This window comes from Castor canadensis, chromosome 1 (assembly GCF_047511655.1).
Source record: "Castor canadensis chromosome 1, mCasCan1.hap1v2, whole genome shotgun sequence".
NCBI lineage: Eukaryota > Metazoa > Chordata > Mammalia > Rodentia > Castoridae > Castor > Castor canadensis.
Window position 1 is genome coordinate 86,224,295 of NC_133386.1, and position 13,531 is coordinate 86,237,825.

At 39.7% G+C, this 13,531-nt stretch overlaps 1 protein-coding gene across 1 annotated transcript in view; it reads left to right on the top strand.

Moving 5' to 3' along the window:
* Positions 1-1,706, top strand: part of Cd109 (CD109 molecule) — a 254,922-nt gene extending 253,216 nt beyond the window's left edge. The window contains exon 31 of the mRNA XM_074079291.1: positions 1,564-1,706. Within this exon, the coding sequence (XP_073935392.1) occupies positions 1,564-1,567 (4 nt within the window). The 3' untranslated portion in view covers positions 1,568-1,706. The remainder of the gene's footprint in view (positions 1-1,563) is intronic.
* The last annotated feature ends 11,825 nt before the right edge of the window (positions 1,707-13,531 follow it).

Here is a 13,531-nt window from a genome sequence, read left to right on the forward strand (position 1 = left end):
TGCACATGTTTGTGAATAAAAGAGAGACAGATCCAGGGAGAGAGAATATACAAAAAAGCCCTCAAAAATGAGCAAGAGTGAGTGCAGAGTGTGGGAGGTTTCCATGAGTAGAGAGCATTTAAACTTTGATTTTGATTTTATTAAATTTTTATTGTCTTGAAACTTTGATTTTTGAAGAAAATTAAAATTGTTTTTCTAGGAATGTGGTCTTTGGGTATTGACGGATGCAAACCTTGTAAAGGATTCTATTGATGGTGTTTGTAAGTAAAGCCTGGCAAGATGCTTGGAAAATTTCTTCTCTTTCTCGTCCTCCTCTTCTTCCTCTTTTCTTGGTGCTCGGTGTTGAACCCAGGACCCTGGGCATGGCAGGGAAGCACTCTCCCATTGAACCACATCCCCAGCAGTGTGAATACTTTCTGGTTGAACATGAAGATTTGGATGTGTGGAATTTAATGTACTTGGAAGAACATCTAGGCCATGGCATGGAATTTTCACCTGGGCTCCTCATTTCATTGAAATGATTGCTTTCTGTTTGTTTTCTGTATTTCTTTTTCTTTCTTTCTTTACTGAGGTGCTGCGGCTAGAACTTAGGGCCTTCCACTTGCTCTCTATCACTTGAACCATGGCCAGTCCTGTTTTCTGAAATTCTTTGAGGTGGTTATATTTTGGACATTTGGGAAGATTGTGTGTCTCCAATTTGTATTGAAACTATGCTGTTATTTTGGAATTAATTAAAAGGAGCCACGTGTTTTTGAAACTGCATGCAACATGAAAGTTTTTCCTAGCCATACCCCTTTACACAAAGGTAAAGTTTGGTGTTCTCTGGGTAATAGAGCTTCTCCATATTTCTATCATCCCTCTCCATAGACTATGAATAGAGGTCATTGTATTCATCTTTGTATCATTGACCATTATACTGCAGCCTGATTTTCTTTACATTTTATTTGAAGGTAATTTTAGAGTTACAGAAATGTTGAAAAAATGGAGATAGATGATCCAAAGTGTGTATGGCCACATGACTTTTTAAATTATAGAATCCAGTAAGAGGATGATTGTAGCATCTATGGGTGGCATAGCTAATGGTAATCAGCAGGAAGGTGCTAAAAAGAGGAGAGTTGAAAAATTGTGGATAACTTTGACAATGTGCTTTAACTTTAAACATTCACGGCTCAGAAAATACGCGGCACAAATTGTAGAGTGCTTCCCTTGCATGTGCAAGGCCCTGAATTCAAACCCCAGTATGACAAAAAGAATCAAATTAAAAATTTTAAAGAAAGGGAGTGTAAGTGGGTTTTCAGTTATTGGTCATAGTGACAGGGGACACTTAAAAATTATTTCTGTAAAAGAAAAATGAAAAAAAAAAATTATTTCTGGCTGTGAAGTCGCTGCTCATATGTTTTTTGGTAAGTCACTTGAGTTCTCTGCCTCCATCTGTAATAGGAGAGGGTTGGACAAATTCTAAAAATCCCATTCAGCTGAGAGGTGCTAGCATTCTGTAAACCAAGGTTCAATTCATTCTGTCCAATGACTGTTTTCCTAACCATCTACCATGTTCATTTTCAGATGACACTGCAGAGTACGCTGAGAGGTTTGTGGATGAAAGTGAGGGATCTCTGTTAGATATTCATGACTTTTCTTCAGTTAGCAATGCATGTGTCAGAAAGCATTTTCCAGAGACTTGGATTTGGCTAACACAAACATGGTGTAAAAATTTATAAAGTACTTTTTTCATATAGGTTTTTCTTAGTGTATTTTAAACTAGATTTTGCCTTCTTTCTAGTGCTTAAGCACAAATATAGTGTAAAGGTGAACTAAGTAGACTAACAGGTTTTTGTTTCAGGATGACATTGATATTCTTTAACTATATTATTTAATAAAGCCATGTGCAGCTTGTGGAAGGAGAGTGTCACCAGAGACAAGATAGGCCTATTTTTTTTCTCACTTACTCCTTTTTTTTCTGTATTCATTTCTTCACATGTGCATACATTGTTTGGGCCATTTCAGCCCCCTGCCTCCCACCCCCTCTCTCTCCCCAACCTCCCCTCTCTTCCAGACAGAACCTGTTCTGTCCTTTTCTCCAATTTTGTTGAAGTGTAGACTTAAGCAATAATAAGCAAGACATAGCTTTTTTGCTAGTTGAGATAAGGATAGGTATAAAGAGACATTCTTAGCATTGCTTCCACACACAAGTGTATTACAACCCAAAATGTTTCATCTGTACCAGACCTCTTCACTACTTCCAGGTGACCTTCCCATATTGACCTCTGCCATTTTAAGGTTACTGTATTAGCTCCTCTACAGTGGGTACATCAAACACTTTCAAGTTTGGGATTTCCTACGTATCCATCCCTATTCCTCCTGTATGTGTCCTTCCCCTAGTGTGGGGTCCATGTCTAATAATATTACTGCATTTGTTTTAGATCTAAAGTCTGCATATGAGGGAGAACATACCATTTTTGGCTTTCTGAGCCTGGCTAACTTGGCTTAATGGATATTCTCCAGTTCCATCCATTTACTTGCAAATGCTAAGATTTCATTCTTCTTCATGGCTGAGTAATATTCCATTATGTGTAAATGCCACATTTTCTGAATCCATTAATCAGTAGTGGGGCATCTTGGCTGTTTGCATAACTTGGCTATTGTGAATAGCATGGCAATAAACATGGGTGTGCAGGTGCCTCTGGAGTAACCTGACTCACATTCCTTTGGGTGTATCCCTAGGAGTGGGATTGCTGGATCATATGGCAGATCTATGTTTAGTTTTTAAAGAAGCCTCCATATTGTTTTCCAGAGTGGTTGTACAAGCTTGCATTCCCACTAGGAGTATGTGAAGGTTCCTTTTTCTCCACATCATCATCAACATTTGCTATTGCTGGTATATGGTATATTTGATCATAGCTATTCTAACACGGGTGAGGTGAAATCTAAGTGGGATGTTGATATGCATTTAAGATAGGCCTTTTTAAGTGAAGGGTGATTTTAACTTCCTTGAGCACTCATGGCTTTCATGGGCAGGAAAATAGCTGGATTATGTTTGTTGCCATGGAGTGGAAACAGTCCCCATCATCTCCTGGACTATGTGACAGTGCTGCTCAGTGAACCCCACTCCTCAGAACATTCCCATGACCACAGGGAGAAGGTGTGCATTTGGTGGAAGGAATTCTGTTGAGTTCATAAACTCTGTGCCACCTGAGAATTGAGCAGAGAATTGGTGAAATCTACATGGAATTTTATAGTTAACCATTTAGCAATACTTGAAATGAGACGAGTCAAATTTCAAAAATGTCCCAGCAGTGATAGCAATACAGACAGAACACTTGTTTTTTTTTTTTTTTGGAAATTGAGAGAACAAAATTGGAGTGAAGTTTGAAAATAGGTCTTGATTCTCTACCCAACAGTAATGACAATATAGTGGTGCTTCTGAAGATATAACCATCATAGAAAATTTTTCCTGGAGTAAGGGTCAGTACCCAGTATTCTGACCTTATGAACTATTCTTGAGAATTTGGGATTTACTTTTTTATATGTGCAGTGGTTATGAAATTATATGAATAAATGACATAGAGAATGAAAATTCGTACAAAAACTACTTTAGGCTTTGTTGACTTATTTTGAAATGTGTGATTATTGGTTTTATGCTTTTATATTATCTTGACTTCAGATCCAAGATTTACCAAGAATTTGAAGTTGCTGTACCTAATTCTGTCACTCCCTGGGTGGCTACTGCCTTTGTGATCTCTGAAGAATTAGGTCTTAGACTATCAACTGCTCCAGTGGAGGTAGGTAGCATGTTGAAGGGTTTCTCACTAATGTTAGAGTGTCATTAAGCTTAGAAAGTTTCAGCTACTCAATAGATTTTTACAAAACTGAAACTTTACCTTACAGTTTCTTTGGTTTTACCTTTCATCTGTTTTAAATGTTAGAATGCAAGCATATTAAATTGGTAAATGTGCTAGGTCCACAATTAGATTTGGATACAAAAGTTTATTATTGAACTGATGTAAGAGCCAATGGCTTGAAGAGGGAGAAAGTATTTCCATTGTCTTTCCAGGACAAGTAGAACGTCTTAAGATGTCTCTCTAGTAGACATTGCTTCATATGTCGTTGATCAAATGGTACCACATGTTATTTCCCAATTTTTGATTCTTTTGTGGTACTTGGGTTTGAACTTGGGGCCTTGTGCTGACTAGGCAGGCATGCTACCACTTGAGTAACATGCCTGGCCTCAGTTTTCCGGCTACTAAGAGGAATATAGCACCATGAATGGCCTTAGACCAATACCTCTCACTTGTGTTACATGTCAAGCCCCCTACTTAAAAGAGATATTTTGTGTTGCATCTTTGCCATCCAAGAATAAAGTTTATAGAAAGCATAATGTAGTTTCCAAAAATTAATATGATGCTATAAATAAAACACTCGGTGAAATAAAAGGGAAAAAATATACAGTAACATAATCTGTATTTTAAATTGAAGTGGTCAAACATTGTTGCTCTAGATGTCATGTATTTAAATGTTTATGCCACGCATAGACTCATCCTCTGTATAACAGCTGTAAGTGTGGTTTGATATACATGTTATTTCAGTATCTCAGACATCTTGGGTGATGCTACCTGCAGGAATGTGTATTTCTGCTCTGGTGGACAACTTTAGATGAAGTTGCAAACAAAACAAAATGCAATCTTTTCTTGATTCACAAAATAGTTATGTTTGTGAGAAATTCAGCATGTACTGAGAAATGCTTTGGTTTTATATATAAATTGGATTTTCTGGGCACCAGTGGCTCTTGCCTGTAATCCTAGGTACTCAAGAAACAGAGATCAGGAGGATCGCGTTTCAAAGCCAGCCTGGGCAAATAATTCACCAGGCCCTATCTCAAATACACTTCCCAAAAATAGGGCTGGTGGAGTGGCTGCAGTTGAAGGCTCGGGACAGTATAAACAGGTACTTTACATGAATCTAAAGAACTTTCAAGAATAATGAGGAATTTGAGATGATTCTTCACTGTTTGGGGCAATCCCGAGTATAGCAGATCTTCACCCACTAAGTGTCAATAGCACCTTGCAGTCATTGTGACAATGTAACATGTGTTACCTGCAAATGGTCACATAAACCTATAGAGGGCACTTTTACCATCTGTGACCCCTTTGCCCTAGGCATATGTGCGTGTGGACATTTAGAAGGGAGTGAGCAGAACATCCTTGGGCTGGCCACATTGAGATCTCCCATACTAGTGTAAAATGAAACTAGTTGATTGGGCAGGGATTTTTAAAGCAGATTATGAGGTCAATACACTGTTACAGAGGAGCAACTTGCTTTGTCAGACAGGTTGGGATCCAGTTCCGGCTCCCTTATTGGAAAGTAATAAGAGCTTGTACTGTTTCAGAGCTCTTTGAGCTTCAGTTGTCTTTTCTATAAAATAGTATAACACCTTTATGGACGTGCAATGCCTAAATGGGAACATTTGTGAAGAACCTGGTTCCTGGTGTGTACTTAAAGCAGTATGTTGGTTATTATGTCAAATAGCAAATCAATTTGCAGTTTCTCATTTGGAATTAGGTTCTTTGCTTTCTGTTGATTGGCAATTGGACATATCTAGGTGGAATTACAAGCTTCAGAGGGTTCCTGAGGACTGATTTTAATTGTATATATTATGAAGCATTTGTCCTTGAGTAAAAACATGTGCTCATTGTGTTCTTTACAGGTACAAGCCTTCCAAGCATGTTTCATTTTCTTGAACCTCCCCTACTCTGTTATCAGAGGTGAAGAATTTGCCTTGGAAGTAACCATTTTCAATTATGTGAAAGTTGCCACTGAGGTAACATATTCAAGGTTTGTTGATTACTTGCACTTCAGGGAAAACAGGAAGGGATGGGGTGCTGTGCTTGGCATTTGATACATTGTTTCTAAGCATTTGATACATTGCTGGGAGACTGAAAGCAGATGTACTTTGTCAATGACTTCTTCTGCTTGTTAAGGTCTAGTGATCTCCTTAGCAAGTCTCCCCATTCTCATCTCAGTTTTCCAGCACCAGTCCTCTCCCTTCCTTATAGTCTTGGAGGCCCCCCTTTCTCTGTGCTGCCTCCCTGCGTTTCCTCCTGATGTGCCACATCTAGAATGTGCTGCCCCTTCTCCCTGCCAGTCTGTGCCTGCTACAGTTGTCATGAATTTATTCATTTAAGACTTGCAGTTCTGATGCCTTCCTGAGGAGCCTCATCCATCCTATAGTTCACAGTCCCCGTGGTTGTGCTGTGTAGGATACAATTTAGGATTCATTTTGCAAGTCATGTGCCTTGCATCTCCTTAGCTAGTCAGTTCCCTGGGAGGCAGGGATTAGGCCATTGTTTCTGTTGTCTTCTTAGTGTTGTTAACCAAATGCTTGTTTCCCTGCAAGTAACCAATTAACCAAATCATTATTTTCATAATTCAGGATATGCAATTAATATATTGCCTGCAATGTCATACTTTCTTGAAGTACTTGTAAGGGTACATTTTTCAAGTATTTATTTAGTTTGTTTTTGCTACTGGAGATCTAAGTGTAAACCTTGCTCATTAAGAACATCTTCTACCCCCAAGCTGCAGCTCCTGGGTTTTTAGCTTTTTGGTTTTTGGTGCAGGGCCTTCTGCATGCTAGGAATGAGTTATGCCAACTTGACCCATGACCCCCATCCTTTGCTTTTATTTTTCTCTTCTCCAGATGGAATTCAGCTGGGATTCAGAGGTGCTCCACCATGTGCATCTTTTGAGTTTTTGATTGTCCTTTTTGAATATAGCTAGCATGGTCCAGTGTAATAAGAAAAAAATCTGGAGTCAGAGGCCCATTGTCCACTCTGTCATTCACAGAAAATGATTTAGTTATTATTTCCTTATTTATAACGTGGGAATCACAATTTTTGTCTACACAAAAGTCATTTGAGAAGCGGATGAAAAAATAACTTGGAAAACAGTTCATCCAATGTATGGCCTAGAAAAATGCTATTCTTTATTTTTAATGGGAAACTCGCAGGTTTTGTTATTATTAAAGCTAAACAAGAAGTTCTCTGTCTATTTAAACTTGTAACTCATGTCTGTACCTGGAAGATGACCGAGGATGTGCTGTGTCCTTCCTCTGCCTCTTCCCATGACATGTCCCAAGCTGTGTAATAAACCTCCTTTTTCTGACTTCACCATGCCTCTTTACTTGGAGTTTAGGGGCAGGTGACCTGAAGTGGTATGTGGAATCTCAGGACTTTGGGCCTTGGGTCCAAAATTCCGGTTTCACTCCCACCATTTTTATTGGACGAAGACCATCTGCATGGAAGCAGATTTCTCACTGGTGACTGTCAGGCAGGCACAACTGAACATGGACAAAACTCCACCCAGAATATAAGATCCTCAAACACAACCAAAACCTTTACCTAAGCTGCAGCAAGCATGTTTTGCTTCAAGAGGTCTTTCTAGTGGCTTTGTGCCATTGCTGACAACTCTCCCTGGGGACAGATGCTACAGAGAACAGATGGAGGTCACAACCACCATATTGAAGACTTAGTAAGTGTTTGATGTCTTCCCAGATCCTGCAAAGGGGGCAAGGCACCCAAAGGTGCCCTATGTCCCGTTCTCTGAGGAGGCAGAGGACACACTGGATTCTGCAATGGGGAGAAGAGAAGATGGCTGAGTCTACAGAAGTGAGACGCACTGTCACAAAAATGGTGACAAGAGATATGGTGGACGTAGGACAGACTTTTGTGATTGAAAATTTGCCATATCATGTTAGGAAGTATAGACCATCTTGTCCTCAAGTTTTTGTTTTTCTCTCAAGACGGTTTGTTGAACAAGTACTGCGAGTTTCCCACGTCATAATGACAGGAGACTACACAAACAGAACAGGAGTGTCCTTGAGTGGCTGAGAAAAAGGGCAGACCCTGGAGACCGAACTTCTCCTCTGAGGATTGGCAGCTGTAATTAAACTTTCCTCCCAAGCCGTGCAGACAGCGTGATATATGAATGGTGTCTCCCTCCCATGGCAAAAATGCCTCTAGAGATGCCTCATGTGTAACTGCAGGGGAAAGACTGTCCCAGAGGAAGCTGTCCACTATGATGAACAGGACAGAAACCTGACACAGGTTGTCTTCAACCCGGGGATTGGTGGAGGAAAAACAGCTGGATCAGATGGAGGAGGACACCAATAACAAGGAACACACAGAGCAGTGGCTCTGCTAGCTTTGTCACACAGATTTGTGCCAGCTGGACATTTATCTTCAGACATCCTAGGGCCCAGGATGTGCAGATGCGTGGTGTCACACCTGCAGAGCAACATTAAGAAAGCTGGGAAGAGAAGAGGTGACGCCACTCCAGGGTCCAACTGGCAGGACAGAGCACAGGATTCTGGCCTCCAGCTTAGAGGATTCTGCCCAAGCCTCTGTCTTCATTCCCCCAACTTACACAGACCCTCAGAGGGAGGATCAGCCAGCCTGGACCCCAAGCTGAGACCCGGGGCACTCTACAATTTGTGCCACATATTTTCTGAGCCGTGAATGTTTAAAGTTAAAGCACGTTGTCAAAGTTATCCACAATTTTTCAACTCTCCTCTTTTTAGCACCTTCCTGCTGATTACCATTAGCTATGCCACCCATAGATGCTACAATCATCCTCTTACTGGATTCTATAATTTAAAAAGTCATGTGGCCATACACACTTTGGATCATCTGTCTCCATTTTTTCAACTTTTCTGTAACTCTAAAATTACCTCCAAATAAAATGTAAAGACAATCAGACTGCAGTATAATGGCCAATGATACAAAGATGAATACAATGACCTCTATTCATAGTCTATGGAGAGGGTAAACAGAAAATTCTGATAAGCAATAAAGGTGGTGATAGAAATATGGAGAAGTTCCATTACCCAGAGGACACCAAACTTTACACAAAATCTGATTGAAAGGGTATGGCTACAAAAACCATTCATGTTGCATGCTTTTTCGAAAACATGTGGCTCTTTTTAATTCATTCTAAAATAACAGCGTAGTTTGCAATGTAAATTGTAGCCACACAATCTTCCCAGATGTCCAAAATATAAGCACCTCAAAGAATTTCAAAAAACAGACTGGGCATGGTTCATGTGTCCCAGTGCTTGCCCAGCAAGTACAAGGTGATTACTTCCTGCCACAGCACCTCAATAAGAAAAGAAAGAAAAAGAATGACAGAAAACAAATAGCAATTATTTCAATGATCTAGACAGGAGGCCAGGTGAAAATTCCAAGTCATGGCCTAGATGTTCTTCCAAGTACATTAAATTCCACACATCCAAATCTTCATGTTCAACCAGAAAGTATTCACACTGCTGGGGATGTGGCTCAATGCGAGAGTGCTTCCCTCCCATGCCCACACGGTCCTGGGTTCAATTCCAGGCACTGAGAAAAGATAAGGGGAAGAAGAGGAGGAGGAGAAAGAGAAGAAATTTTAGAAAATTCTTGCCAGGCTTTACTTCAAACCATCAATAGAATCCTTTACAAGGTTTGCATCCATCAATACCCAAAGACCATACTCCCAGAAAAATAATTTTCCTTTTCTTCAAAAATCAAAGTTTCAAGACAATAAAAATGTTACAAGAAAATCAAACTCAAAGTTTAAATGCTCTCTAATAATAAAAACCTCCCACACTCTAGACTCACTCTTGCTCATATTTCAGGGCTTCATTGTACATTCTTTCTCTGTGGATCTTTCTCTCTTTTTGTTCACAAACATGTGCAAGCATGCACTTAAACAATCATTTCAAACTCAATGAAAAGCAGATGAAGAAAAGACATGATTCCTTTCATGGCAATTCCTTAACTCTCTAATGATGAATGTTTCATTTGCTTTTCAAACCGAGGGGAGAATTCTCTCTCCATTTCAGACAACACAAACATAAGAATACACCTGAGCAACACATCTACAGAAAGTTCACATTTCATAATGATCGTTCATTCTGAAAGTGTTTGAACTAGGAAAAGACACCAATAGCTTTTCAAATTGTCTAGCAAACCAAACATACCTGAAAGACAGCAAACGAATTCATGAAGATGCCTAAATAATATCCTGTGTTGTAAACTTCCAAATCATGGGCCACCTACAAAGAAGATAAAACACAGTATGAATGGATCCATAGCAACCTGTTCTGCTTTTCACACATTTCTTTTAAGTAACTTTTGTTAGACTTGGTCTTCATGCTTATCAAACGTGAAAAGCACACAAATCAAAGAGTAATGAATATGCAAATGCTTGCTCATGATTCAATCAGTAGAAATTACATTACTTACTTAAACTTATTTTTACTCTGCCCACAACTCCAGAGTGCCCATGAAGTAAGTGTGGACTCGAGTTTTATCCAGAGAGAACGTAAATGTCACTGGTTAACAAGATCAACACGTACACATCAACATGAAATATGACCTATCTGCTTGTGAGAGGTGAGTGGCTAAATTGGATGAAGATTAATATTAATTCTGTAAGATCTCAGTCACCTAAATTAAAAAAAAAACCCTAAAACAGTCAATTTGCAAAGGAGGAAATGTAAATTGCTAATGAGCAGAACAAGGTTTACACTCACTGATAAGCAATACACATTAAACAGATAAGGGTTTTCAATAATGAGATGTTTCAGTGTATCACATTGTCAATGGTTTTTTATTGTTGTTCTTGCTTTTGGGTTGCTTTTTTTTTTTTCAGACTTGAGGTTGGAAGTCAGGGCATACACCCTGAGCCACTCCAGCAGCCCTTTCTTGTGATGGATTTTTTCAAGGTAGTTTCTCTTGAACTGTTTGCTGGGGCTGGCTTTGAATTGCAATCCTCCTGACCTCTGACTCCAGAGTAGATAGGATTACGGGTATGAGTCACTTGCACCCAACCCAATGTGACTTCTTTAAGAACAGTACTCACTTCTAAGAAGAGTGGGTAAAACAGGCTAAAAACTTGGCATGGCAGTACATCCTATAATCCTACCATGTGGAAGGGTGAGACAGGAAAATTGTGAGTTTGGGGCCAGCCTGGATTACACAGCAAGACCCTTTCTCAAAATGAAAAAACAGAAAAAAAAAAAAAGAAAAAACAATATGTGTGAAAGACTCACTCTTAGTGCATCACCACACACAAGTGACTATAATGATTTATAGCCATAGGGATAACCAAAATAGGAAGCACTTCAAAATGATCTAAAGCTCTGCTCACATGGCACCCAACACTGTGCAAGTCAATTTCCTAGTGCTTTCTCTTTTCTAAAAGAATTCATTTTTATGGGTATGATTCCACAACTGCATCTTTTGTATTCTTAACTGATACATAAAACAGAAACATATACATTTTAATGGGGTATCATGTCATCTTTTTATACACTGTGCCATGTTTAGATCGAGTTAAAAATACCTATCTCTTAAATATGTAACTCAGTATGTAGATGTAAATGATGTCAAAAGACTTGATGGTTTCTACACTCACACTTTCAGTTAAATTTTAAAAGGAAACTGGGAATTATTTCTGAAATACATATACCTGTATGTCTTCACACACACATGAGGAAACAACTGGGCATTACCACAAGGATGGACGAAAGGATCTATTAGGTTTGTCAACAGTCTTAGTGGAGATAAGGAGCATCTTCTGTTTGCTTTTCAATTATGCACCACCATTTTCTTTAGTTAAGACTCCAAATATTTACCTTTGCTAAAATCTTCTGGGTGATAGCATCAGAAGGAGTGGGTGAGACAGCAATGACTCTGATAGGAATTTCCACCAGAGGTATGGGCTTGACAAGGAGAACAGTGGCCCCACCCTCACTGGGAACAAGAATGGTGTGCTGGTGGTCTGTGGCATTGATTTCATTTGAATTCATTAGAATATCACATCACTTTGAGCAATGATTATCTTAACCTGGGTGAAAAAAAATTTAAGGTTTCTTTTATAAATGCTGTTTGGGAAGTCTTGCCAAAACACTAACAGCTGTTAATCTGGGAGGATCAAGCCTAGAGAAAGATGAGGTAAACATTTGGCCAAAAGGAGAAGAAAGGGAATCAGGAAGAATGTTATTTTATATAGTTTCCCATTCTCCCTCAAGAAACATGGAGAAAAGGCATGATTTCTTTTTTCGATGAGGACATCCTCTAGCTCTGTATCCCAGGCTGCTCTGGAACTTATGATCCTCCTGCCTCTGCCTCTCAAGTGCTGGGATTACAGGCATGTGACTCCACCCTAGCTATGGAATTTTCACCTGGGCTCCTCTAGATCATTGAAATGATTGCTCTCTATTGGTTTTCTGTCATTCTTTTCCTTTCTTTTCTTATTGAGGTGCTGTGGCAGGAAGTAATCACCTTGTACTTGCTGGGCAAGCACTGGGACACATGAACCATGCCCAGTCTGTTTTTTGAAATTCTTGAGTTCCTCACCATTTTGTACCTGCCAAGTGTCTCCTCTTTTTAGTTAATTCATGGGCCCAAGTAAGAAGTCAGTTCTTTTCAGCAAAAGATACTGGAGTGCCATTTAAAAGTGTGCATGTATGGCCCCCTCCCCCCCGTCAGTGCATGACCCCAACACCCTACTTCCCCACAGTGAGACTCAGCACAGACACTATCCCCAATAAAAGGGGAACAAGGCATAGAGAAATTGTCATTGTGCAGATGGTGCATCCTAAGGCCAAGAGAGCTCCTTAGAAGCTTCTGGGGACTTCATAGCCATCAGTTAGCTAAGGGGCCCCGGGTGTATTTTAAATTAGATTTTGCCCTCTTTCTAATGTTTAAGTAGTAATATAGTGTGAAGTTGATCTAAGTAGACAAACAAGTTTTTGTTTCAGAATGATGTTGATAGAATTTAACTATATAATTTAATAAAACCATGTGCAGACTTTGGAAGGAGAGTGTCACCAGAGACAAGATGGGCCTATTTTTTTCTCACTCATTTTTTTCTTTATTCTTTTATTCACATGTGCATACATTGTTTAGGCCATTTCAGAGCCCTGCTTCCCACCCCCTCCCTGTTTCCAACCTACCTCCCCTCTCTTCCAGGCAGAACCTGTTCTGTCCTTTTCTCCAATTTTGTTGAAGTGTAGACATAAGCAATAATAAGCAAGACATAGCTTTTTTGCTAGTTGAGATAAGGATAGCTATACAGAGAGATTCCTAGCATTGCTTCCACGCACAAATGTATTACAACCCAAATTGTTTGATGTCTACCAGACCTCTTCATGACTTCCAGGTGACCTTCCCATATTGACCTTTGTCATTTTAAGGTTACTGTATTAGCTTCTCTGAAGTGGGGATATCAACCACTTTCAAGTTTGGGGTTTTCTACCTTTCCCTGTTCCTCCTGTATGTGTCCTTCCCTTAGTGTGGGTTCCATGTCTAATAATATTCCCACATTTGTTTTAGATCTAAAGACCACATAAGAGGGAGAACATACCATTTTTGGCTTTCTGAGCCTGGTTAACTTGGCTTAATGGTCCACCTCGTCCGGATCTGCTCTCAACCACCACGATGCCTGTTGCTGATCCGTAGGAAGTGGCCATGGTTTCGTGGTGAGTGGCATTTAA